General features: G+C 51.4%; 11 protein-coding genes across 11 annotated transcripts; 5 read left to right on the top strand and 6 right to left on the bottom strand.

The window, feature by feature from the left end:
• Positions 1-549: 549 nt before the first annotated feature.
• TGAM01_v207940 (hypothetical protein) lies at positions 550-1,524 on the bottom strand (the record flags this gene model as incomplete). Its single annotated transcript, XM_018805675.1, has 2 exons — positions 550-1,371; positions 1,462-1,524. The coding sequence occupies 2 exons, from the start codon at positions 1,522-1,524 to the stop codon at positions 550-552; spliced, it is 885 nt and encodes a 294-aa protein (XP_018661098.1).
• Positions 1,525-2,345: 821 nt separating this feature from the next.
• TGAM01_v207939 (ABC transporter ATP-binding protein) lies at positions 2,346-4,757 on the bottom strand (the record flags this gene model as incomplete). The annotated part of the gene is made up of 1 exon (XM_018805674.1): positions 2,346-4,757. The coding sequence occupies one exon, from the start codon at positions 4,755-4,757 to the stop codon at positions 2,346-2,348; it is 2,412 nt and encodes an 803-aa protein (XP_018661097.1).
• A 780-nt stretch (positions 4,758-5,537) lies between these two features.
• On the bottom strand, positions 5,538-6,949 carry TGAM01_v207938 (hypothetical protein; the record flags this gene model as incomplete). The annotated part of the gene is made up of 4 exons (XM_018805673.1): positions 5,538-6,334; positions 6,391-6,591; positions 6,687-6,778; positions 6,852-6,949. 4 exons carry the CDS (start codon positions 6,947-6,949, stop codon positions 5,538-5,540), a joined length of 1,188 nt encoding a protein of 395 aa, XP_018661096.1.
• A 666-nt stretch (positions 6,950-7,615) lies between these two features.
• Positions 7,616-8,450, top strand: TGAM01_v207937 (hypothetical protein; the record flags this gene model as incomplete). The annotated part of the gene is made up of 3 exons (XM_018805672.1): positions 7,616-7,658; positions 7,715-7,932; positions 7,995-8,450. The coding sequence occupies 3 exons, from the start codon at positions 7,616-7,618 to the stop codon at positions 8,448-8,450; spliced, it is 717 nt and encodes a 238-aa protein (XP_018661095.1).
• Positions 8,451-8,829: 379 nt separating this feature from the next.
• Positions 8,830-9,269, bottom strand: TGAM01_v207936 (hypothetical protein; the record flags this gene model as incomplete). Its single annotated transcript, XM_018805671.1, has 4 exons — positions 8,830-8,891; positions 8,943-9,003; positions 9,059-9,143; positions 9,265-9,269. 4 exons carry the CDS (start codon positions 9,267-9,269, stop codon positions 8,830-8,832), a joined length of 213 nt encoding a protein of 70 aa, XP_018661094.1.
• A 422-nt stretch (positions 9,270-9,691) lies between these two features.
• Positions 9,692-12,127, top strand: TGAM01_v207935 (hypothetical protein; the record flags this gene model as incomplete). The annotated part of the gene is made up of 1 exon (XM_018805670.1): positions 9,692-12,127. One exon carries the CDS (start codon positions 9,692-9,694, stop codon positions 12,125-12,127), a length of 2,436 nt encoding a protein of 811 aa, XP_018661093.1.
• Positions 12,128-12,528: 401 nt separating this feature from the next.
• Positions 12,529-13,736, bottom strand: TGAM01_v207934 (syntaxin 16; the record flags this gene model as incomplete). The annotated part of the gene is made up of 3 exons (XM_018805669.1): positions 12,529-12,998; positions 13,057-13,592; positions 13,714-13,736. The coding sequence occupies 3 exons, from the start codon at positions 13,734-13,736 to the stop codon at positions 12,529-12,531; spliced, it is 1,029 nt and encodes a 342-aa protein (XP_018661092.1).
• Positions 13,737-14,537: 801 nt separating this feature from the next.
• TGAM01_v207933 (AP-1 complex subunit gamma-1) lies at positions 14,538-19,498 on the top strand (the record flags this gene model as incomplete). Its single annotated transcript, XM_024550209.1, has 9 exons — positions 14,538-14,636; positions 14,689-14,721; positions 14,789-14,804; positions 14,977-15,102; positions 15,165-15,235; positions 16,782-16,900; positions 16,975-17,163; positions 17,241-19,323; positions 19,412-19,498. 9 exons carry the CDS (start codon positions 14,538-14,540, stop codon positions 19,496-19,498), a joined length of 2,823 nt encoding a protein of 940 aa, XP_024405040.1.
• An 832-nt stretch (positions 19,499-20,330) lies between these two features.
• Positions 20,331-21,132, top strand: TGAM01_v207932 (hypothetical protein; the record flags this gene model as incomplete). Its single annotated transcript, XM_018805666.2, has 2 exons — positions 20,331-20,342; positions 20,392-21,132. 2 exons carry the CDS (start codon positions 20,331-20,333, stop codon positions 21,130-21,132), a joined length of 753 nt encoding a protein of 250 aa, XP_018661089.2.
• A 288-nt stretch (positions 21,133-21,420) lies between these two features.
• Positions 21,421-22,620, bottom strand: TGAM01_v207931 (hypothetical protein; the record flags this gene model as incomplete). Its single annotated transcript, XM_018805665.1, has 1 exon — positions 21,421-22,620. The coding sequence occupies one exon, from the start codon at positions 22,618-22,620 to the stop codon at positions 21,421-21,423; it is 1,200 nt and encodes a 399-aa protein (XP_018661088.1).
• A 774-nt stretch (positions 22,621-23,394) lies between these two features.
• On the top strand, positions 23,395-25,407 carry TGAM01_v207930 (signal recognition particle subunit SRP72; the record flags this gene model as incomplete). The annotated part of the gene is made up of 2 exons (XM_018805664.1): positions 23,395-24,134; positions 24,210-25,407. 2 exons carry the CDS (start codon positions 23,395-23,397, stop codon positions 25,405-25,407), a joined length of 1,938 nt encoding a protein of 645 aa, XP_018661087.1.
• Between the last annotated feature and the right edge of the window lie 557 nt (positions 25,408-25,964).

Here is a 25,964-nt window from a genome sequence, read left to right as displayed (position 1 = left end):
TAAAGTCGACATTGAAGACATCTGTGTATGAACAGTTAAAATAACCTTTTCTAGATGCAGTGGAGATTGCCTAGATCTTAAATAGATCTCGATTCAGCTTTAGTAACGACAGGTCGGGCAACTTCGGAACCATCCAGGTTCCCTTCCATTTGCGGCTCAAAATCTACCGACCCACGCTGCGCCTCAGCCCGTTGCTGCAGAAGATGATTCGTGGCTGCAAAACTCGAGCTGTAAGAATGCATGTTTTTTGAATGAGGGAGTTGATTGAGTATTACATGGCGTTCTCTTATAGATTTCAGTACATATCAGGTTCAATGTTTCTAGTGTTTCGGTCATCTGCATGAAAATGAAATCTTCAAGACCACACTGGGTAGCTGGACGCAAGGCATAAGGTACCTACGTATCCAAGAGATCTCAATGGTATCTTGCATAGCTCGGCAAATGGAACCAAGTGTCAGCTATCCAAAAGAAAAGAAAAATTAAATTAAATGGAATGTATTAAAACGCCTTGATGCAAGCTTCGAAATATCTCAACATATTATCCACCCCCTACAGCTTCGGTTCTATCTTGGACCGCTTCACTATCCAATCGATCACATCCCTTGTAAACTCGTCCTTGCACAGATCCGCATGAAGCTGATGATACCCACCCTCATACGACTTGCTCTCCTTATCCTCCACAGCCGTCTGCTCATTCACAAATTTCACAGCCGCATCATAACTGCACGTCAAGTCCTTCGTGCCATGCGTCAAAAACAGCGAACGCACATCAGCCCCCAATTTCACTCCCCCTCCCGCCAGCGTCGCCGTTCGGTCCAGCAACGCCGCCAAGCCCTCCAGCGTGCCCGTGTTATGGCACAGCGCATCGTTCCTAATCGACTCAACCACCTCCGGGTCGCGGCTCAGATGCTCTGGCGGCACAACATGCTTGAGCTGCTGCCGCGGCAACAGGCGGCCGACCAGTCTTCCGACAAACACCTTGAGCGAGCTGGGCACCTCGGTGGGCGAGAAGCCGATGAAGGGCGCCTCGAGCACCCAGCCGCGAATCTGGCCCACCAGCTGCTTGTACTGCGCGTCCCCCGCCAGCGTGAGGATCTCGCCGCCGCCCATGGAGTGACCCATGACGAAGACGGGCACGTCTGACGGCAGCTTGTCCTGGATAAAGGCGGCGACGTCGGCCACAACCCGCGCCGTCGGCCCCGTGAGGCCCTTCTCGGCGGGCTTCGTCACGCTGCGGCCCCAGCCGCGCTGGTCCCATGCAAAGACCTGGATGCCCTGCTCGGCGAGCTTGGGGAAGAAGTCATTGTAGCGGTTGATGTGCTCGCTGAAGCCGTGGACGAAGATGACCTTGGCTATCACGGGGTTCGTCGGCTGGATGATGGAATTAGCAGGTCTGTTTGGGGACAAGGAATCACATGCTAATATGGATGATGGAAAAAGGGGAAAGGCGGGCAGACAAACCGTCCATGTCTTGGTGTAGAAGCTCGCATCGCCGACCTTGAACTGGCCCTCGGTAGTCGTCATGATGAACAATTGTTATTAGATAACTTTTATATCCAAGATACAGTATATACAAGGGGCTTGAAACGACGCTCCCTCGCCAGATTGATAAACGACTAAGTGAAAACAATGGGAGGCGCTGGAATAATAAAGCAGAGCTCGACAACGCGCTGAGATGCACCTGTAATGTCACTGTGGGCCAGTGGCTGTCCGTCTGCAGCCGGAGCTGTGCTAACTGGATCGGGTCCCGAGCCGGCCTTTTCCTTTACAGTGGATCTTCGCCGGGTAGATCGTCAGCTTCCTCGGTAGAAGTTGACGTTCACAGCTTGTCCCAAATTATGAAGGTTTGCGTTTCTATATTAGGGTTCTTGAAGCGGTGTTAGGAATGAGGACGGCATGGTTTTATATTAGCATCAAACCGCTTTGTATCCAAGGTTCCAACAAACAGCCCAAACTAATTCAGCAATCCAAAGCACGGCAATACTACATCATAAAACCAAAGTTTTCTCATTCATTAAGCTCTTTCCCTCTTCACTGTTTGCTCTTATCTATCATACATTTTTCCACAACTGGCTATCCTAAAGACATTGTCTTCCGAAATACGAGTCCGAGTGGAGTTATTACTACTACCTCGCCACCTATAGAACCGTACTTTTCGTTGATGCCGCTGCCCAGAGGGGACATGCTGACCTCTTATGCGTAAAAACAATCAGTGTTTAGCTCTGGTACGCCGTGTTGAACCCGCCGTAGATAATATACAAGTTTTATCAGACAACACAACTCAACTCCATCATTTTTAATATCTGGTTTGAACTGTGGGTAAATTCAGCGTTTTAGGATCCAATTCAGGGACGCCCTGATTTATCTTCTGTTGATTGAGCAGACTTCTCTCGATTCGCCTCTTCGGTGTCTTCGACAAATCGTTCCAGGTCCTCGTCTTTAGCAAGATCCTCTTCAATCTCCTCAAATTCGGTGATGTGGCTTGTAGCTTCCGTTGAGGGCCGCTTAACTGGAATCTCGCCGCCGCTCATCTGCCACTCCATCAGCTTGCTAAAGGCGCTTCCTTTATCCGCAGCAAGCTGGACATAGCTGCCAATCTCCGCCACCATGCCATCCTTGTTCAGGACGATGATTTGATCAGACCGTTTGATCGTAGACAGTCGGTGGGCAATGGATATCGTAGTGTTGTTGCCACCGAGGAGCTTGGCGAGAGCCTCGTTGACCAATGTCTCTGATTCTGCGTCGAGAGCCGAAGTGGCCTCGTCAAGAATCAAAATATCAGGGTCCTTGAGCAGTGCCCTGGCAATGGCAATACGCTGCTTTTGACCACCAGAGAGCTGCGATCCACGGGCGCCAACCTGGGTTTCTAAGCCATCAGGGAGATCGCTGATGAACGTGCAGTTGGCTCTCCTAGCAGCAGAGATGATTTCCGCGCGGCTTGCATGTGGCTTTCCGTAAGCGATATTCTCTGCAATGGTGCCAGAGAACAGAACAGGCTCCTGAGACACAACACCGATTCGTCGCCTCAGCGATTTGACGTTCATGGTCGAGATATCAACGCCGTTAATGGTAATGGATCCGCTTGTAGGATTGTAAAATCGCAGTAGCAAAGATGCCACTGTAGATTTGCCGCCTCCAGACGGACCAACGACGCAGACGTTGCTTCCAGATGCAATCTCAAAGTCCAAACCGTTGAAAATGTTTACAGCGGGTCGAGTAGGATAAGCAAAATGAACATTGGAAAATCGGATGTTGCCCTGGGCAGACTTGACGGGAAGTCCAACTGTCTGATGAATGGTGGGTTTTCGATCCTGCAGTTCGAATAAACGGCTCGCAGCGCCAACACCCTTCATAAGCTCCGAGTAGAAGCCCGAAAGTCCAAACAGACTGGAACCTGCAAATGCAGTATACATCATGAAAGAGGTCAAGTCTCCCAAGGACATGGCGCCGGACCTTACGAGATTTCCTCCAACAACAAGCATGGCAAGGAGGGTCATGTTGCCGGCCCAGCCTGTCGAAGAGAAGAATGTTGCGGCAATGTATGATTCCTTCTTACCAAGAGCAAAAATCTTGCGGACCTGTTTGTTGTACCGTCCAACCTCTTGGACCTCTCCAACAAACGCCTGGCTGGTCTTGATGTTTCCGAGTCGCTCTTCTGCGATTTTGGTCAGGGTACCGAGATTTTGCTGTATCGCCCTGCTCACATTTCGAATAGCTCGTCCGTAAAAGAAGGCGCCAATAGCAATGGGCGGGAACATGAGACATAAGATACCGGTAAGCTTGGCACTTGTCCAGATCATGATTGCAAATCCGGCGCCGCCACTGAAGATTGCTCGAAGACCGTCGCTCAGGTTGGATGTAATTGACTTGCCAACAATGACCGAATCAGACCCAAGTCGCGATATGAGATCACCAACCCGATTAGCATCGAAGAATTCGGCATCTTGAACATACGTCCGTCTGTAGAGCTGAGATCGTAGTCTGGCGACAACTCTCTCTCCAATGATACGCAACAGAATGATTCGTCCAAAGCTGGTCATGGCGCCGAGCGTCAGTACTCCACCCAAAGCGATGAAAAATTGGTTCAAGGAGAGGCCAAAGATGTCAACGTCATCGATGCTGCCCTTGGTGGAGATATCCAAGATGCGTCCAACGGAAAACGGTATGAGCATGGTAACGCCAGAGGAGACCACCAGAAAGCAAAAGGCCAAACCTAGCCATCGAGCTTCCGGCTTGGCAATGGAGAGCAGTCTCCAGATTTCCTTCATGCCAGCTTTTGCCGGGGCCTTTCCTTCTTTCGATAACCGAGCAGCTAGGTTGACTTGCGCCGCATTAGCTGCCTTTTCGCTCTTTTGGAATTCTTCGTTCTCGGCATCCTTTGCCTGCTTTACAGGCTCTACCGTTCGCGGAGTCGCATCCTGAGGATTTGGCCGAAGTTCCCGTGCAGCAGGCGAAGTGCTAGAAAATTGCCGAGCCAGCTGTAAAATGTGTCCATGTCCGAGAGGTGATTGGCCTGAAACGCCAGAGTGCGATGGAGTCGTCCGTAAAGATCCTGCAAGACTATGAAATGCGGCGGGAGTAAAAGCTGGAAGAGAGCGCGGAACAGCAATTGGGGGCCTAAGGAGCTGCGGCTGGCGCACAAGAGTTTCGGATGTCGAGAAGCATTGCGACAAAGAAGCCCGAGCAAAAGCTGTCGATTCTTGCGCCTGCGATGCGAGCCTGGGAGGCAGCGCTCTTCGCAGCGCCCCGGCATTCATGTTAACCGAGGGGACCTTTATTCGGCCGCCCAGCGGTACGGCATCGAGTAGCTGGGAGCTGGATGGAGGAGAGAGCCGGGATCGCTGCTAAAGGAGGGAAATCCGGCGACAAGTTGTAAGGAAAGCAAGTCAGAAAGAGAGAGAGAAAAGAGGGCTGGAGCCAAGGATTTCCGCAGCTGTGCTAGCAGATACCGTCATAACTAACTCGCGGGATTTACAGCTGAAAGCGCTGGGAGCCTGTGCTGCATGCGCCAGCCAGCAGCTGAAGCGCCGTAATTAGTGGGCAAGGCTCGGCCGAAAGTCGGTAGTACGTGCATCTGCTGCGCTCCGGATCCCGTACGGGCCTGAGGCCGAGCTCAAAGGTCCGAGATCCGATCCTGAATTTGAACAGGAACGGTGAATTGTGCTTCAGACCACGACAACAGTGTTTATGCAAAGTAGCATGAGTTCTCTATATGGCTACAAGCCCCTGTAACTACTACAGCAATGTATATATAATTTTCTCATGATATCGAGGAGCGAGCAGGCCCCAGCATCCAAGTACATGGCAGTATTCAAGGAGCCTGAAGCCGGCTGAGCCGCATCCGGCTTTGATATGTTGAAAAGTCTTGCACGGCAGCTTTGCAGCAGCCCAAGCCATTGCCGGTGTGCTGATATTCGACAAGCTACTATAAGTGAATCGATCATATCGTCCCGTCAAGATGTGAAGAAAATGTCCCACCACAACAATTTTGATAGCAATACTCCGTTTCTGAAAAGCACTAGTATCCTCCTGTAAAATCAAACATCGCTGTTTTCTTTCAGCATTTCTGCCACTTCAGGATCTATCTCGCCATCGTTTCCGAGATCAGGAAAGTCATCCCCATCGTCCACCCGTCGCCTTTTGTTAGAGCCGTTGGCTGATATGGGCAATGACTGAGTAAAGGTGGTGGATGGCTCGGTTGCTGAAATGTCCTCTGCTAACTTCACATCCATACTGTCTTCAATGTTCTCGACCGGCTCTGGCATAGTGTCGTCAAAGTCATTATCCATACCGGGCGGCGTCAGAGCTTCCATCTCTGGGCGATCAAGCTCAGTCGGCGGGCTGCCAGATTCCCCTTCCGTGTGGGATCCGTTGTTTTCCGCAGGTCCAAGTGCTCTCATGATGGCAACTTCGACCTGCTGCTTCTTATCTTCAACCTCTCGTTTGCGGGTTGAGAATTCAAGAGCTGTATTCTTTTCATTTTCCAATGCCGCCCTATTTGAATCCAGCAGTTTCTCCAGCCCTGAGATCAGGCTCTCTCGAGCTTTTACGCACTCAGCCACTGCGCTCTCTGCGCTCGCAAGAGTCTTGAGCAAGCCATTCAGGCGAGCTGCATAGACCGGTGCTGAAGGAACCGGCACTGAAACATCGACTTGCTTTTCGTACTCTTGGTTTGCGGAGGCGATAGTCGTCTTTAGCGGTACGCTGAGCTTGGTGACCGTCTGGTGAGCAGATATAAGAGGAGTGAATTCTGCAGGTACGGCCGTAGATGATCCGCCGCCGAACGGAGAGCCTCCAAAACCAGGCTTCACAGACCCGCGAGCTTTATCCAGTTCTAAAATTGCAGTTAGCATCGGCAATTCTTCAACGAACAGCTTCGAAGACTCGTACCGTTTAGTCGCGATTCGATGGCCGCCTGAATCGGTGCCTCGAAAATTGCCCTGTCTTTCCAGACGTCAATCACTCGGCGCAATTTGCCCTGAATTTCGGCTGGCGCCCCCTTATAGGCGACTGCAGCGGCTTCTGCTATCACAGGAGAAAATGCGATGATGAAGTCCTCCTTGTGGCGAATCCTAGACTGCTGTGCAACCTCTGGATGCATATTAGCATCTCTAGCTATATATGTATAGCAGGCCATAGACCCCCATTCGAAATCATTATATTGTATAGTCGTAAGGAATGCATACCATTGGCAAGATAAACCAAGCTTAATCGTTTCGTACTAGAAGAGTCTTTGAGTCGTTGCATCCAAAGCGCTACCGTGCGATCTGCGTGTCGTCTAGAGAATTCATGGAGTCAGTGCACATTCTATGGATAAATGTCTTATTAATTAAAAGGAAATTGCGTCTTACCTATGGAACATGATCCATTGAGCTGCGGTCGCAATGCTATCGTGGCTCTCATTGAGGGCTGACAGACGCGCCAGCACGGAATCGTCGTTGTAGGCCATTATGATGGCTATGCTCTAATTGAAGATTGCGCTCAAGGCTTTATCAAAAACAACGCAAAAATGCCACCTGAAAATTTATAGACGGTGCGCCTTATTGGAGTAGATTTGAGTTGCGACGCGATTGGAAAGAGTCTACAGCAACCAGTGGACCTTGATCTCGAAGCTCAGCTACAGGCGTGCTATCAACTAAGAGGTGGGCAATTGAGGCAGATCGGGCGTGAATAAGGGAATGCAAGTCTGACTGTGTGTCTGAAAGCTCAGTACATAGTAGAAAGATATATAAATAAGAGACTGCAGATAGAATGGAAGTAAGAAATAGCTTCAAACATCAAGAAGAAAGTTTGACGCAAGCTGGATGCTCTGGAGGCTTATCCGCTAGGAGACTGGTTAAATGCAAATGTTAGCGTGCTTGTATGGGCTTATGCAATACCATGCGCCCAGAGCTACGCCTCAGCAGCACTCACCGCCCGGCAGAACGTGGCAGCAGTAGCCAGGGACAACAGGGTGGTCACTGCTAACGAACGCTCTTGCTGTTTGTTGCGCAAGCTAATATTAATCCGACCACTACACTCTCCTTTGACTGGATCTCTGGACCTTTTCGTTATCAACTTGTGTTTGGAAAATCGTCAAGTTCTCTCGAATCTAGCTACTCAGCCCAAATTCAAAATGGCCGACCGTTTCCCTTCTCTCGAGGACTTCGATTCTGGAGGTAAGCTCCTGAATGGATCCAGGCGCCTCTGCTTGTGGCTAACCATTGCTTTCCAGCGCAAACCGATATCAAAGATGTTTCCGACGAGCCCTCCGCCGAGGATTTCCTTGCCAGGGAAAAGGCTCTCTTGGGCGATGACGCGAACCAGTTCACCACCAGTGATGACGCAAACGTATTGGGTGAGACTGGCGGAGACCTCTTGGGAGAGACCGCCGCCGCCGCCGCCGAGTCTTCATTCGAATCTCAATTCCCAGACCTTGCCAACCCGGCCGCTGTGCGTAAACATTGGATCTATATATACAAGTCGTTCAATGCTAATAGGACTCGTTCATTTAGGGCCTGGCAGGCGTGGATGGAAACATCATGACCGGCCCATCTGTGAGCTACAACTCAGGTTACCAAACATATGCAGCCGACGAGGAGGAGCCAGAGGTCATCAAGGAGTGGAGGGAGCGCCGGGACGAGCAGATTGCGAAGCGGTCCGAGCAATTCGCTGCCCAGCGAGAGGAGACGATAAAGGAAGCTCAGCAGAATATCGATGACTTCTATGACAACTATAACTCCAAGAAAGAGAAAGGCATTGCGCAGACACGCAAAGAGGCAGAGGAATTCCTTGCGAACCGGGAGGATACCGTTTCTGGTGGCACGAGCTGGGACCGCATCGCAAAGCTCGTTGATATCAGTGGAAAGGGGGCTACTGGCGGAGCCGCCGGATCTGGCAAGGAGCGTTTCCGCGAAATGCTCATGAGTCTGCGCAAGGATGAAAAGGCACCAGGCGCAACTGGCTACTGATTTTTGATAGACTGAATTTACGACCAATTTAGTGATATTACAGGGCTTGGGTCAATAGGCGAGGAAGGGCCGGTTATCTGTCATGCGACTTATTTGATTCGCATTCTCTTTTTTCTTTTTCTACCACGCAGACATTGTATAGTGGCACATGGGAATTATGGCCACGCATAATTGAAAGAAAAGAAAACTTATGAAACACCAGATACACCGGGGCGAACAAAACAATGGCAGGCCAAGTGGATGGAGGAGGTGTAAAAATGGACTGACAAGATCCTATATTCACTGTCTATAAGACTACAACTCATACAAGCTCCTAATCCCACATTGAATGGAAATCGGGGCAAAATCAATTGGCTCGTCCCAAGTATATGTTGGCAGCTTAGTCCTTGCCGAACCAAGTGTTGTGTCCAGCGACCTTTCGGCTGGCGGCGTAAAGGGTAGCTATAAGTTTTTAGTTGAATCCCATAACTATCGGTTCAATCGTAGACTCACCACCGAAGCCTCCCCAGAGGGCAACCAGGTAGGGAGCCATGTACCAGCGGCTTCGTGAGTTCTGACGCTGAGTTAGCATTGTTCCGGCGTGTGCGATATCGTCGATCCGCGCGTACAATCATCCACAGACGGGTGTGAGCCTTGTAGGCCTGCTGGTAGAAGCGCTGGTGCTCCGTCACCTTGTTCTTGGCGTTGATCATGCTATGATACTGCGTCAGCCGAAGTCTTCGAAGCTATGTGCATAATGCAGAGCCGCCGCGTGCCCCGCGGACAGGCCGCAATTGGGGGCTTCCGCATGCGCTGCTTCCAGAAAAGGCCATACCTCATTTTGGCGGTGGGGTTGAAGATGCTTGCAGGGCGTCTCTTCTCAAATGTGCTTCGTTGTAGAGGGATCTTGAGGTTCGGAACGGCAGAAGAGCCTTGGTTAGAGAAATGAGGCCATATTCTAGCTCGAAGTGGGTAGCTGGATGACTCAGCAAATCGGCCCCATCAAAAAATGCACACAAAGTGGGAGTGGGTAGGTGCCGAGCTAGGAGCCGCCAATGAGATGCGCTGGAGTGAATATCAGAGTCCAGTAGAATCTAACAAAGGCTTCGACTTTTGTTACGTTCGGATTTACAGCTGCGGCATCGCATACCCAAAGCGCCTTGAGCGTAACGCATTATCGGCGGTACCGCAAAAGCAGACAGCCCAATGTGGTGATATGCTTCAAAGCTCGGCGGCCTGCTGGAGACGAGACAATCCCAGGAATGCGAAGAGCCTTGCCGTCTAGATCAAATCGCCTAGAACCGACCCGAATCGTTTCCAAGCCCTCGGCGCAAATTTCACAGACAAGGCTCCGGCAATATTTCCAGCATTCTTCTGCCCTAGTTCGCCCATCTACTACTCCAGTAACAAATCGTATTCTACATCGAGCTCCTAAAGTTGTTCTTGGAGGCTTTGATCGGAATCCATGGCGAGCACTCTCTGCTGGGAAACCAAGTTCCTTGCTGCAGCCATCAGAATGGAGAGAATACGGGAGTCTAGGGCAGGCGCGGCAGCGACGTGATGCACCATTGGATGTTCTTCCGTCGAACGAATCTCTCGCGGCAAGAATCAACAAGACTCTTCAGGATACAGAGGCCGATATTGAACCCTACGATGCTGCTACTTGGGAGGCAGTATGCGGCGTGCTGTCTGATATGTATGGCCCTGATGGCGTTTGGGCCGTCTCTCAGTCTATTTGGCAGAGTGGGAAACACAAAATTTTTACCCATAACGATGCCGAAGCCCTGCGTTGCAGAATCTTGTCAGCTGCGTTAAGCTCTGAAGCAAGACTGTCTTTGCTTTTTACTGCGGCGCGACAGCTTGTCGCTCAGGAGAATTTCCAATGGCCTGGACTCTACACGAAAACTGTCCACTTTTTCCTGGAACGCGGCGATTATGAAAGCGCAATTCGCTGGGACAAATTACTAGCTCCTATCTTTCCAGCTGGAGCGGAAGAATTTGGAGCTTTATTAGCAACCTTTGTTATCAAGCCAACTCCTGAGATGCAGAGCACTCTGACGGCGCTGTATGTCTCCGGCGCCAATCGCCAACTATACGACCATGTGATACCGGCTCTCTTCGCTTCCGGCCAATCCAAATTAGCTCGTACATGGCGGAAGAAGCTTGTTTTGTTTAAAGATTCTCCATTCACAGCAAAGTCGCGCCCGTTTCTGCTCTTTCTTGCCAACTACTATCCTCACATACAGCTCACAGAGAGTGAGCTTGCTGTTGCCGAACTCAACCGTGAGTGGCTGGCTGCTGAAACCGAAGAGGATGAACCGTTCTTCGAAATCGATAGAAGAGGGTTCGATAGAAAGGGAATCCATAGTGATGCTTTCATCGCCAAATGGTTTGCTAGCACCTGGACATCTCTGGAATTTGCAATCAACCTCATACATAAGCTGGGAGTACGCACTATAGGCCCACGCGCGTTACAGTCTCTTGCGCTGCGAGACCCAGATACCAAGGAAGTTGCGTCTCGTATAGCTCAGGTAGAGAGACTGGGCATCAAGATCTCTTCGCAGTCGTACTGCAAGATTTTGGTTGCATTTGCCAGGAACGGAGAGGATGATTTACTGATTGATCTACTTCACTGCGACATCCACCCTGACGAATTTGAGGATATGGAAACTCGGCATTCTCTCATGGCTGAAGCGGCCAGGACAGGGGATTGGAAGATGGAGCGACTTCTTCAAGGCATCGAGTGGGCTATCGAAACTGGACCAACATCTCGACGTCTCAACTCCCTGCTCAGGAGCGAGCTTTCTAAGCGAAGTTTAGGCAAGGCGAGAGAGGTCCTCGACCGTATGGAAGCACTGAAAATCAGCATGGCCCAAGCCAGTGCGACTGGGCTCCTCAAGAGGGTGTTTTGGAAGCTCGACTCTCATCCTCAGCGATCTCAACGAGCGCCGCAAAGTGATGCTGGCTCGCGTGACTTTGATGACCCCTTTTTGGATAGAGCCCTGAATGTCATCCGCCGGATTTCTTGCCACGACGTTGCTATCCCTATTCGATACTGGAAGATCTTACTCTACAAGCTGGGACGCTCAAGGCGTCTTGACGAGCTAGAACAACTGAGCTTAGAAATCATGCAATTCTACACTCCACCTTACGGAGGGCTAGTACCTGTACATCGAGAGGATCTACCAAAGCACCTCAATACCGAAGAACGAGAATCTATACCAGCTGATTTACCATTCGTACATCACCATCATCCGATCCGACTGCTCTTTGATCCTTCGCTGCAGCGCTCCATCGTGAGATGGGGATTTGACCAGACGCTGGCAACCAAGCCTCAACCACCAACAACCGTCACATCTCTACAAACGCCGAGCTTTTCACAGTTTGATGTTGCTCGCGGGGTCCGCCTATTAGCCACACTGCGAGACCAGGGAGCTTTGATAGACACGCAGGTGGTTCGATCAAGCGTCATCTCTCGTATCGCCACTGGAATGGTCCCTGGACGGCCTAGACATCGAGCGAGAGACAGCATCGAGTTTTCTGTAGAAAACCTGATGAATCTTATTGAAAAGGCATGGGGCTCAGAGATGTTTCCCGACGCGCCAAAGGTGGTTCGAGAAATCGAAGCGCGGAAGTCAAAGCTGTGGCACCAATACCCAAAACTGATTGATAGGACTTTTAATCAAGATTCCACATGAGAATAAGCATGTAAGCGAGCAAACAAAAGTAATAGCACTGACACATGGTATATATGAGTCTATTTCTGGGCACACGCAGGAGAGCCCCCTTGTACAATGATATCTACAGAAACATGTAAATAAATTCTAATCAAACCCCCCCCATTAAACTCCAAGTGTATCGTTGGTTTTTCTTTTCCTTGGGGAGCACTATTCGCTCCATTATTGATACACATGGTCACACATCATAAAGCAATATGACCATCAGCCGCTTGCGAACGCCATGCTGAGCCACAGTTATCACGAAAAGGAGAAAAAGGACTTTCTCTCGTTTTGACTGCGTCGTCTCCCCGTACAACGCCGAATTTCCCTCCCCACCTCCATCGAACTTTTTAATTCCCTGCTCATCTCAGCCCAGGTACCTAATCCCTATTCTTCTTAGGTTTGACCAACAGCAGAATGAACAGGCCCGCAACCACTAGCAGCAGCAAGAGTATAATCTTCCTCTTGATGCTCCTTTTCTGGTAGCCAGAGGCTATTATCAGCTCTTTATCGGCAGCTTTGACTTCTGTGTTCATGCGCTCAACATTGTAGTCGATTCGGTCCAGCATGGTGCCCTGGTCAATGATCATGGTCTGGAGATCTCGGAAAAGGTCGGACAGCTCGATGATACCTTGTGCGATTTCTTCGATTTCTCGCTCTCGCTGGGCGATGGCGGTGTCGTTTGAGTGCAGCGTCTTTTGCTGCATGGCAACCTGTAGCGTTGATTGGGAGAAGGAGCGGTCGGCATCTGATTCTTGGAGTGACGGGTCCATGTAAGAAGAGCCCGGCATTGGCGATGTTGGACGGTCAATGGGACTGATTGCGCCGAGGCCACCCATTCCGCGGAGTTCTAGCACTTGTGGTCAGCAAATTGGGAAAAATTTCAAGGGGTGCCGTCATGAACATACTCTTGAGATATGCGCTCTGCTTCTTTCTAAAGTTTGCACTCGCTTCTTGGACCCTTGTGGCAAGGGAAATCTGTATGTTCTTCGCCATTGTCTCCTCGGCTCTGCTGATGCTGTCGGACTGCTTCGACTCGCGAACCATGCCCTCGAGCTTCTGAATCCGCTGGTGACACTGGTGGAAGCCCTTTGTGATGTCTTGGGTGAGCCTCTCGATCTGCACCTCCTCGGCCCGCTTGGTCTCGTCATCGTCGAAGCCCGGGAGCACATGCGTCTGGTGCAGCTTGTCGAGGCGCTGGCTCTTTGTGGCAATCTCGGCGAGCAGCTCTGTGATGTCGTCCGAGATGTCCGACCACCGCGGCGGCAGCAGGTCCATCTCGATTACAGCGTCGCCATCATCTTCGAATGCGCCGCTCGAGAGCAGCCCGCGCCGGTCTTCGTGCGCAAAGCTGCTGCTCGAGTAGGCGTCCGAGAAGCCGCCCTGGGCATATTTGGATCGTTGGTTGGGATGATGAGCGTACGACTGCCGGTAGGAGATGTAGCTATACAGGTGTGTTTCCCCAGGGTCAGATATGACAGACGCACTCAATTAGGCGAGAATGCCTTGGCTTGGGGTGCTCGCATCCGAGCTGCAAGGGCCTGGGGGATGGCGGCATAACGTACAGGTTTGTGCGGTCGCGCCACATGGCGGACGCTAAAGGGGGGGCGTCTGGAGGCCCGTCAGGAGAAGAGCAAGTCGACGATGAATGGAGCGGCTCGAAATACGGACGCAGTATTCCGGGACTTCATGTAATGACGGGCATGATCGAGCGCTGAGATGGTCGACCTGCGCCAATGCTCGAAGCTGGCATTACGACACTGCTCCCAGCCAGCGGCATATAGACACTTAGCGCTAGCCCGAAGCGGGCGACGGCTGTCTGAGTTTGGGAGCTCAGGCCAATGCAGCTGAGGAACCGTGGGCGGTGTTTACACGTGTCACGAGCGTTTCTGGCCATGACGGGTGTATCTCCCGGCCGTCAGCCATCCGTAGATACATCGCAGCTACGTAGTCTAGTACCTGTAAAATACTCACACTCACAGCAAAGTCTCATCATGGGAGTTCAGGTCCAGTCCTGTTCAGCTCGTCCCAGTCGAGCCAGATGACCTGTACAGTGCGAGCCGCGGTCCTAGGCCAGGCCCCAGATAGGCCTTCAGGGGGCCTCCTAGGCTAGCCCAGCGGCGACAAATGGCCTGCGACCCAGTCTTAGCATGGGGCCTGCCTCAGGATTGATACTGTCTGCCGATTCTGCCTTACCGGTCCCCTGACAGCACGCTTTAGCTGGCCCGGCCTTCGTCTCTCTCCCCACGTCAACGACGAGCACAAGCAAAAAGCTTCCGCCTTCGCTAAGACGCCACTAACGCTTGCTGTCGTATTAAACCGGCCCTCTCTGCCTCTCTCAACTTTAAACTCTACACTCTTTGCTCGCTCTCAATAACCCCTATTCACAATGGTGCGTGGCGCGCAGCCGCCCTCTATCGAGCTGTCTCTGCATGGTCGCTACCCCGCGACCGTGGCGGGCTGCCCCCCCAAATCTTCAGGAGCTTTTGTGTGGCTAACCAGCGAGCCCCCGACAGGCTGATTCACTTACCGAAGAGCAGGTCTCTGAGTTCAAGGAGGCCTTCTCTCTCTTTGTAAGTCTCTGCATGGTCTTTTGCGACAAATCTACAGGCGATTTGGGTACTAATCTGGTGGCTACAGGACAAGGACGGTGATGGTACGTAGTGGCTAGTGACGCGATACTCCTCTTTCCCCCTCCTCACCGTCCCCCTTATTTTGTGCGAACCATTGTTGGACCACCTGAACCGGCGATACCGATCGAAATTTCACCCACGGGCAATTTTTATGACGAAGAATCGGACAAGAAACTAACAAACATGATTTCGCAGGCCAGATCACCACCAAGGAGCTCGGCACTGTCATGCGCTCTTTGGGACAGAACCCCTCCGAGTCAGAGCTGCAGGACATGATTAACGAGGTCGATGCCGACAACAACGGATCCATCGATTTCCCTGGTATGTCATTAGCTGAAACGCCTGGATGGCTGCCAAACACGGGCTAATTTAGAGCGGTGAAGAGTTCCTTACCATGATGGCACGAAAAATGAAGGACACCGATTCCGAGGAGGAGATCCGAGAGGCTTTCAAGGTTTGTTATTTGCACTAATGCGTATGTTTGGTTTCAAAATTGACACTTGGCGACTAGGTCTTCGACCGCGATAACAACGGCTTCATCTCAGCTGCCGAGCTGCGCCATGTCATGACATCTATTGGCGAGAAGCTCACCGACGACGAGGTCGATGAGATGATTCGTGAGGCCGATCAGGATGGTGATGGCCGAATTGATTGTGAGTTTACGAGTCAACAGAAGACGATTCTACCTGTTCATTTTCCAGGTTTCGAGAGCTTTAGCTAACCAATATTTGCAGACAACGAGTTTGTTCAGCTCATGATGCAAAAATAAGGGACTGTGTTTGGAGTTCTTTGCGACTAAGCCAACTGTTGAGCCTTGTTAGAGGCCATGGATATGGTTAATTCTTATGGCGAGACCCAGTTGTTAGCACGCACGCAACCTGTTTTTTTCTTTAAGAAAATCAACGAGTTGATTTTATTCCCTATACTGTCAAATCTACGAGCGATTCTCGAAATTGCTGGCCTGTCGAAAGAGTCGTGATGTTCAATTCTGGTAGCAGTCTAGGTAGATACCCTGGGCCTTTCTATGGATACCATCAAGTTATAAACCAGCGGCTCGCCGCGTATGCGCATGTGTGGGCTGCCATGTTCTTGAACAGAGTGGGTAGGCCGTAGATCGAAATGTAGCACCGTAGGCCTTGCTGTCGATGCTGTGTTGGTCACAAGACCGACGGAAAGCAGACGAGCAAACAAGCGTGATATCAGGCTCCTGTGATACCGGAGTTCCTTGTTCAAAGAGAGTCAGGTATCACAAGTGTAACCATGCTAGTAGTAGTAGGCAGCAGTGTGTAGGCAAGTACAGTAAGGAAACTCCCAGGCATACGCTGGTAGGCAGCCATTTATTGAAATTAAACTAACAATAAAAAAATGAAAACAAATTGCCCATACAGGCGATCAGATCATCCATCAGTGTGAAATTTAATCCCGTGTTAGTCTCGAGGTACCGTAGCTGAGGTAGCACTTTGGAGGCTCATTGTTAGAAGCGGGAAGAGACTTGGCAGTGCTAGCGGTACAAGGTAAGGTACCGAAGCCTCGCCGGGCCATTGCTTTTCCGCCCGCATCTCGTGTATAGGCCCATGATGCAGCGTGGCCTGCCCCACGTCGAATTAGACCCAGGTACATTGCCAGTACGGAGTGTATTAGGGAGCAGTAGTGCTGTAGCCAGCGACGCTGGTGGCATTGCGATTCATACACGTTCCACGATTCACAGCTGTCCAGCTCAACGTCGAGGCTCGAAGCCGTTTTCGCCATTCCGCCATAGGTCAGCACTAGCCGGTACGCAAGAGGGAGTCTGGGAATTGCTGGTGCGATACCACTGCTTCTACCGCCTACCGCCTCTGCTGTTCCTTGTATAACAACCTGCGAGGTGGCCCAGTCGCCGGGTCGAGCTCTTACTTTGCCTCAAGATGAGTTCCTGTGAGACAGCTCAGCTCATTGCGTTATTCGTGTTGTGAGATCCTGATGGCTGACGGTCGCCCCCTTTGTTGCAAACTATAGTAAAGCAATTCATCCGCAACGTGCGTGCGGCGAAGACGATTGCAGACGAGCGAGCGGTCATCCAGAAAGAGAGTGCAGCGATCAGAGCCAGCTTCCGCGAAGAAGGCCACGACCACGGCATACGGTGGGTTTTCAATGTCGAACCTCTGCGCATCCGAACAAATGAATAAGAGTGCTCATTCATAATGTGGGAAACAGCCGTAACAATGTCGCGAAACTCCTCTACCTCTTTACCTTGGGCGAGCGAACCCACTTTGGTCAAGTCGAATGCTTGAAGCTCCTTGCGTCTCCGCGATTTGCGGACAAGCGTCTTGGCCATCTTGCTACAAGCTTGCTGCTTGATGAGAAGCAGGAGGTTCTGACGCTGGTGACCAACTCTTTGAAGAAGTAACTTGCCCGCCCCTCCTCCCCCCCTTTTATTGCTGTGCGATTCAGCAGCAGACGGATTCTAATTGTGACTTTAGCGATTTGGGACACTCTAACCAATATGTTGTCGGACTCGCCCTCTGCACTCTCGGAAATATCGCGTCTGACGAAATGTCGAGGGATCTGTTCCCAGAGATTGAGAATCTGATCTCAACCGCGAACCCATATATCAGGAGAAAAGCTGCGCTCTGTGCCATGCGAATATGTCGCAAGGTGCCTGATCTTCAGGAGCATTTTATCGAAAAAGCCACAGCTCTTCTCTCAGATCGAAACCACGGCGTCCTTCTTTGCGGACTGACCCTAGTCACGAGCCTTTGCGAAGCAGATGAGGAAGAGGGCGGCGAAGAAGGCATAGTCGAAAAGTTCAGGGTCCTTGTACCTGGGCTGGTAAAGACGCTAAAGGGTCTTTCGACGTCAGGTTATGCTCCGGAACACGATGTTACGGGCATCACCGACCCCTTTTTGCAGGTCAAGGTTCTACGACTACTGAGAGTGCTAGCCGTTGGCGATGCCCAAACGAGCGAGCAAATCAACGATATCTTGGCTCAAGTAGCAACGAACACCGACTCATCCAAAAACGTTGGCAACTCGATTCTCTACGAGGCTGTGCTTACCATTCTGGATATTGAGGCCGATTCTGGCCTGAGGGTTCTCGGTGTGAATATTCTGGGCAAATTCCTCACCAACCGGGACAACAACGTTCGCTACGTGGCGCTCAACACCCTCATCAAGGTGGTTGCTATTGAGCCTAATGCGGTACAAAGGCATCGTAACACAATTCTGGAATGTCTCCGCGATCCTGATATCAGTATAAGGAGAAGGGCTCTCGACCTGAGCTTCACCCTCATCAATGAATCCAACGTTCGGGTACTCATCAGAGAACTACTGGCTTTCCTCGAGGTTGCGGACAACGAGTTCAAGCCAACCATGACTAGCCAGATTGGAATTGCTGCCGATAAATATGCCCCGAACAAGCGATGGCACTTTGACACCATGTTACGCGTCTTGTCATTGGCAGGCAACTACGTCAAAGAGCAGATTCTCTCGTCATTCATCCGGCTCATTGCCACCACCCAGGAGCTTCAGACGTATGCAGTACAGAAGCTGTATACTAACCTCAAAAAAGATATCACTCAAGAAAGCTTGACCCAGGCTGGCGCTTGGTGCATCGGCGAGTATGGTGATGCCCTGCTCAAAGGCGGACAGTACGAAGAGGCAGAGCTTGTTCAGGAGGTCAAGGAGGCTGATGTCGTCGATTTGTTTTCGCTCATCTTAAACAGCAGCTACGCCAACCAGGTATCCACGGAGTACATTGTCACAGCGCTGATGAAGCTCAGCACACGATTCACTGACCCTGCCCCGGTGGAAAAGATCAGACGCATCCTGCAAACCCACCAGACCAGTTTGGATGTCGAGGTGCAGCAGCGAGCTGTTGAGTACGGCAACCTGTTTGCATTTGACCAGGTCCGCCGAGGAGTGCTTGAGAAGATGCCTCCGCCGCAGATCAAGGAAGAGTCTAGAGTGCTGGGCCGGGCTCCTTCAAAGAAGGCCAAGAGCGCCAACAGGAAATCCAAGATTATCAAGCCTACCGAGCAGGACTTGCTGGATATCATGGATACACCAGCCGCTGTGGCTGCGCCTACGAATGGATCCCAGGCGACAAACTCTGATCTTCTGGCTGATATTCTTGGAGGCGTATCGACAGGTTCTGCGCCTGCTTCTCCTGCTCCACCGCAGTCTAACATTACTTCCATCATGGATCTCTTTGGCTCGGGGCCTGCGGGCTCGCCTTCACCTGCACCTGCTTCGGCCGGCCTCGATATCATGTCCCCTGTGGCATCTCCGCCACCTCAGCAGCAATCTCCGGCAACTCAAGGCCAATGGCTTCCCTGCTACAATGCTAATGATCTCAACGTCACCTTTCAAGTTCAACGCAACGCCGAAGGACTTATCCAAGCGACGGCTCGGTTCCAAAACACTGGTTCGGCGGCATTGTCCAATGTTGGATTGCAAGCCGCGGTTCCCAAGTCTCAGAAGCTGCAGCTGCTGCCCATCTCCTCGCCAGAGCTTGGACCTGGAGCGGATACTACTCAGATGATGAGAGTAGCTGGTTGCAAGGGGGTAAGCATTTTTCTATGTTCTTATTTTCGCTCTTTTTCTCCTTTTCTTGAGTTCTTCTTGGCATCATATGCTGACTGATTTCATATAGCCGCTACGACTACGGCTGCGTATCGCGCTCACTCACCCTGCGGCGGGTCAAGTGGTCGATCAGGTGAACTGGGCAGAGTCATCATAAGCGGGAACTTGATTACAGCGAGAAGTTTACGTTACTGGGCTTTTATAGTGGTTTAATTTGGAACATAAATATGGAGGTACTTGCGGAGCGGTTGTAGATATCAAAATTTTCAGGAGAGTAGGTACATTAAGTGCAGGACGATCTGAAGATGTATGACGGGGCCGACTGGTCGAAATAGGCATAATTACGTAGAAGCATCAACGAGATTTGGTCTACTCCGTAATTCTAAGGGTGCTGTGGAATTACTCATCATTAGTTGTAGGTATAAGCTTCCGCTAGTTGAATCCGCATATAAAGTGAGCCGTCTATCTATTTCGGGAGTTCGGGATATAGTACCTATCCCTCTTAAAGCTCGATGACACTGCACTTAGGACTTTGCAACTAATAAGACATGAATTCATTAAAATCATCAGCTGATGCTCTGCAGAACCTTTGCCAACAAATCCTTTACCCGATTGGCAGTGCCTCTATTTCGCCCTGGCTCTTCACTCTGCGGGCGGTCAATTAGCAGCTTAGGCGCAGTAGCCATGTCGTCGACGGGAAAGCAGCGAGAGGGGCATCTTGAAAGGACAGCGGCTGAGCCGAGAGATGCAGTAAACCCCCCTTTCTTCTTCTAATATATTTCTTAACCTTCTCATATATACCTCGACTATGTATTTTTAAGAGAAGGGTATGCTGATGTCTTTTGGAAGGATCTTCATGAGGTGCGGCTGGGTCGGGTCGAGCAAGTCAATGAGAGAGTGAGGCTGTTTCGATTAGATCTTGTATCTGGTCCTATAAAGGCAAGTCAAACAAATTCCCATCATTCTTTGAATTATATATTCAATTCATCATGACGATTGGAGTAATATGAGACAAAGTGCGAATCGCAGTGCTAACAAACAAACATAAAGTTCCTGCCCGGCCAGTGGCTCGACACATACATTCCCAACGTCCCCAAAGCTGGCGGGTTCACCATCACATCCGCCCCTTCAGCCGCTCTCACGGGTCCCTCGCCGTATCTGGAGCTCGCGGTGCAGGAGTCGCCCGACAATGAACCTGCGACCTGGCTGTGGCGGCCTGTGGACGAGATTCTGGGCGTGACGCTGCGTGTTCGCGTGGGTGGCAGGTTTGTTTTCCCTCCTCATAGCGGCGGTGATGCGTCCGATTTTTTTTCTTCTGCTTTTAAAAGAGGCGTTTTTGTCGCTGGTGGGGTGGGGGTGAATCCACTGATGAGCATGTTGAGCTACATTGCCGAGGGCCAGGGGCAAGATGCTACTGGTCTGGACGTGAGCTTCATATACGCAAGCAAGTTGCCTGCGACCGGCAATCTTTTAGATATTGTCTTCCTCGATAGGATTACGCGGGCTTTTGGGGAGGGTACAGTGAAGGGCAAGGTGACGCTGTTTATAACGGCTGCTGGGGACAGCGCAGCTCCACAGCAGCAGCAAGAGACGAGATATATCAATGGAGCTCCGGTGGAGATCCAGCCGCGCCGCCTTACGGTTGCGGATATTAACGAAGTAATTGGAGGTGAAGACCATGAAGGCACCGTTGTGTATGTGTGTGGGCCGCCACCAATGACGGATGAGCTGGTTGAGAAGCTTGCGGCGGTGATGGATTCGCGCCGTGTTTTGACGGAGAAATGGTGGTAAAAGGGGAATGTTTCATTCACTAGCTCATCAATGGGCGAGAGACCAAGTCACGACAAATGCTTCCTATGCAGAGCTGAATTTATGATAGCGATATGTATGTATATATGCCCGTATGCGCACGCGCGACCCCAACGCCCATGGTATCATCAATACGGCCGTCCCAGTAGTCCAATTTCGCTGGCAATTATCCCCCCCTTTCCATCATATAAATACTCTTTCCGCAAAAAGCTCATACCACCCAGAACCAAAGCGAATACCAATCTTTTGATTATTTCTTCTCTCGGCAACTCATGAAAATAGATCCTCGGCCTTTTGTCTCCTTTTCGGTTGATTCGCATTGAACAATTCCTTGCCGGCATTGCCTGACCCAAGTTTTCCAGGGAATAAGTCTTGCGCGTTGGCTGCTCCCTTTATCGAGAACCCACTGCCTCCGGCTCGCTGAGTAGCGGCACCTCGAATGTTTAAGCCATCGCCTGTTGATTCGGCAACAATCTTAGGCATGTCCTCCTCTTTCAAATGGGCCGAGCCAATGGACTTTTCCAGCTGGTCTAGCATTCCACCCCCGCCTCTACTAGACGGCTTGGTGGGGAAAAGCTCTTTCGATCTGGTTTCGTCTGCGAGGCGGCCTCGAATAGCCCGAGCCTTTTCTCTATTACCTGACGAGCTGGCAAAGCCATCCATAGCTGCGTCTCCATCGTCGTCGCGGCGAGGAGATGCTGATCTGTCCCTTCTGGAGGTCGATCGTCCAACACTGCGGCCCGAGAATAGCTCTTTGCCGCGATTACTTTCTTGAGCTGATGGTCTGTCATCCCTGGAAGTCCGCGGCGCATCGTCGTACATGCTTGCCTCGAAAGTTTCCACCTCGTCGTCTGAATAACGTCTTCGTCGCCCTGATGTTCCCCGATTGTCGCGGCTGTCACGATCGCGATATCGAGTGCGGTTTTCTTGGTACCGACGTCGCCTTTCTTCGGGATCGTGCTCGGGATGCAAAAGGTAGTATCGGCTGCGAAGCGCCGCGCCAGCCTGCTTTCTGTCGGCTTGCGTCGCAAAGCGAATCTGTAGAGAAGTTTCGGGTTTTCCTTCGAGAGCCTTGGCTGGGACAGCCTCGCCAATTCCCAACGCCGTCGCATCTGCAATGTCAATAGCACTAAGAGCGACAATCGCATCGCGCGCAGAGGGTTCGGAGCTGAAGACGAGATTTGCAGAGGTATCGTCGATCCACTCTACCCGGTCTACAGTCCCGTAATGTGCCTTGACGTATGATTTGATATCGTCGGTGTGCAGATTGTCCAGGCCTTTTATGTGAATCTTTGTGGGAACAATGGCGTTTGACGCGTCGTCCTCATTGACTTCTCCATCATCAGCCACTTCGCCTGGCTCTTCTGGCTCGTCTGGTACCAAGATATCGTCGCCTCGGGGGAGATCTTCATGAATTTCCTGGAAAGCCTCGCCGCCGGCACCATCGTCCATATCGATGTCCAAATCCATGATTCGTGCTGAGTGATGATGGACCAGACAGCAGGGGGGAGAAAGTAGGCGGCGGATGCAGAGTATAAGATTGACTCGGTATTGTAGCTGGTGAGCAGGAAGAAGAGAAAAAGAAAGAGATGCAATCAAGATAAAAGCAGATGAGATTAGAAAGAAAAAGCAAGATTGCCTTGTTGCTTATTTTTACTTCCAAGAAAATGCAAAGCGATGCGCAAATGGCGAGCCGCAGGGGATAAGACGGAGAGATCGCTGAGTGGCAGAAAGGCGGCATTGCGACGCGAGACCCGAGCTGGCGGGAGAGAAGCGCGGCTGTTTGGGCGGTGACGGCGCTTGAGCTCTTGCGACAGGCGCCGCGCATGCGCCGCAGAGGTACCTGCAAGCGCAGCGGTACAAGCGGTACCCGGCGCAGCTCCAGGCGGTACCTCTGTGTTGAAAAGCGACTCCTGCGCCTTAACACAAGCCACCTGTGGCGCTCGCAAGCCCCGCGACCCGAAAATCCCACCGTCGAGACTCCAGGCAATTGATCACGACGCAGCTCCCGCCCAGCTCCAGCTCGCATCGCCTCATTGCGGCTCCAACTCGCCAAAGCGGCATCGCGGCTCCTACATTTCTCTCCGTAAACTATTTTGCATCCGCAATTTTCCCTGCTGTCGTCGCCGCATCTGCGCTTTCGCTGCGGCTCAGTCTGTTCCACTCCACAGACCACTTATCGCCAACCCCACCAACAATGTGTCGTCTCTCATAGACAGCTCTTCTTCCCAGCACGATACTCCAATGTCTTCAGACCCGCGCAACGCCCTCAGCGCCCTCCTCCGGGCCGCTGATATCGACGACCACGAACAGATTCTCAATGCCGCCAATGCCGCCCTCAAGGCTGACAAGAACGACCATGAAGCCGAACACACCAAAGTGGTCGCCCTCCTGAAGCTCGATCGCTTCGACGATGCCCTTCGTTTGATGACCGGTGGGGGAATCAAGCTTCAGGCTACCTGCTACCTCGAACAAGCCTATGCGCTGTATAAAACCGGCAAGCTGACTGAGGCTTCCGATTTGCTCGAGACACGTGGCTTGGAGAAGCGAAGCCTTCAACATATTGCCGCCCAAGTCGCTTACAGAGCCGAGAAATTCCACAACGCCGAGAACATTTACAGGCACCTGCTGGATACAAAACCCGAAAACGAGGAGAGCGATCTCAAAATCAACATCAGCGCTGCTGTTGCTCAGAGCCAATGGGCAGGCGTCCCCTCCTCCAGCCCGGCAGTGGCCCCCGAAACGCTGGATACCTTTGAGCTGTGCTACAATCTGGCTTGCGGCGAGCTTGCTCGAGGAAACACAAGCGTTGCCCTTACTCTCTTACAGCGCGCTGCTATGCTTTGCGATAACTCGGATGAGCTTTCCGACGAAGATAAGAAGATTGAGCTGAGATCTATCCGCGCCCAACAGGCGTATCTGTTTGCCAAGATTGCAAAGCCTAGCTCGGCCCTGGAAGTCTACGAGATGCTCGGTCCTCCAACGTAAGTGGGATTCTCAACTAGCTTTTCACTCTTCTTCTAGCTCAATCAGACTTTCTAACGTAATCGATGCTACAGCGGCAGAGATGGCCGTGACTTTGCCGTCATTACCCAAAACAACCACTTTGCCCTGGAGGAAGCCGGCAATCCATTCGTGCGCCAGCGGAAAGCAGAGTCCTTGATGGCATCAGCAGCTCAAAGCGACCTCTTCAGCTACCAGTCCAATATCCTCAAGCGCAACAAGCTGGTCATCGACCTTGGTGCCTTCAAGACCAAGGGCGTCGCGGAGAGAACAGAAAAGATCCTGACCCAGGCCACGCTCCCTTCAGCAAACCCGCAAATCAACATCTCCTCCGTCATCAATGCGGCTGCTCACACTCAAGGGCTGGACAGCAAGGAGGCCCTTCGGAAATTGCAGGCCTTGGCGGCTAAGCGTCCCAGCGATGTCGGCATCGTCTTGGCCGTCGTTCAGTTGCAGATAAGGGAACAGCAGGGCGGCGCCGCTCTGACGACTCTCACGTCTTTCCTCAGCCGCTTAGAGAACTCCGAGGATGCAAACGATATAGACACCCGCTACAGCCCTGGTTTAGTTGCCCTGACGGTCTCGTTGATGCGATCGCAGCGGCGGGAATCATCGGCCAAGGCTGAGCTTGTCAAGGCCGCCAAGTGGTGGCAAAATCGTCCCACCCATTCCGTCGGCTCACTGCTCCTCGAGGCCGGAATCGAGCTCATGCGATCCTCCAATGCAGACGACTTGAAGTTGGCGGGCGCATCCTTTGACAAGCTATTCCGAGAGGCACAGGAATCCGACATTGCTTCGGCTGGGCTGGTAGCTGCATTTGCGGCATCTGAAGCCTCAAAGGTCAAACAATATTCCGACAAGCTGCCGCCCGTCAACGACCTAATCAAAGGCATTGACGTGGATGCCCTCTTCGACGCTGGCGTGGCCGTCGCCCACAGCAATACCGCCTCCAAGAAGCGACCAGCCTCAGACGACACCAATGCCGAAAAGGCAACCAAGCGACGAAGGAGAAAGCTCCCCAAGAACTACGTCGAGGGCAAGATTCCCGACCCAGAGCGATGGCTGCCCCTCCGCGACAGATCGTCATACCGGCCTAAGGGCAAGAAGGGCAAGAAGCGAGCCGGAGAGGCCACGCAGGGAGGTATCGTCAAAGAGGAGGAAACGCTTGGCCTCGTAGGTGGAGGAGGCGTCAAGGTGGAAAAGGCACCCGCGCCTTCAGCGAACAATAAGAAGAAGAAGAAGGGTAAGAAATAGATGCTCTCATTTTCCTGTCTTTTTCTTTTTCTATCTTCTTTTGAGTCATCATGATGCCAGGGGAATGTGATATTTAGTACATATATGGATGAAAGGATGTTGCGTATAAAGTGAATAGGAGGGGAAGAGTTTAATTGTAAGAACCACTTTCAAGGGGTCTGGTTTATTTGGGAAGGGGAAAGTAAAATTAAGACTGAAAGAAAATGCATACCATCTTCCCTCTATCTTGTCATATGGATTACCAAAATCATAAAAAACATTCACCATCACAATGGGGAAAAAACAACAAACAAGAAAATTGCGCGCAGAAAAAGTTCTATATATCTCAATTCTTGTATGGTATAAAAATATATATAGATGATATATAAGGTATATGATTTGATGTATGTTTCTCCACGTGGTCTCATATGGGGTATATAAGCCACACCGTTTGTTTTTTTTTCTTTCAAAATGATTAAAAAAAGACATATATAGAGAGTGCGTGTGTGTTTGTGTATGTATGTTAGTCAAAAAAGGGAGAAAAAAAGAGAGTGTGTGTGAGGCGACTGATCAGCTCA

This window comes from Trichoderma gamsii (genome assembly GCF_001481775.2).
Source record: "Trichoderma gamsii strain T6085 chromosome Unknown Scaffold_31.2, whole genome shotgun sequence".
Taxonomy (NCBI): domain Eukaryota; kingdom Fungi; phylum Ascomycota; class Sordariomycetes; order Hypocreales; family Hypocreaceae; genus Trichoderma; species Trichoderma gamsii.
This window is presented reverse-complemented; position numbering and strand designations above follow the sequence as displayed.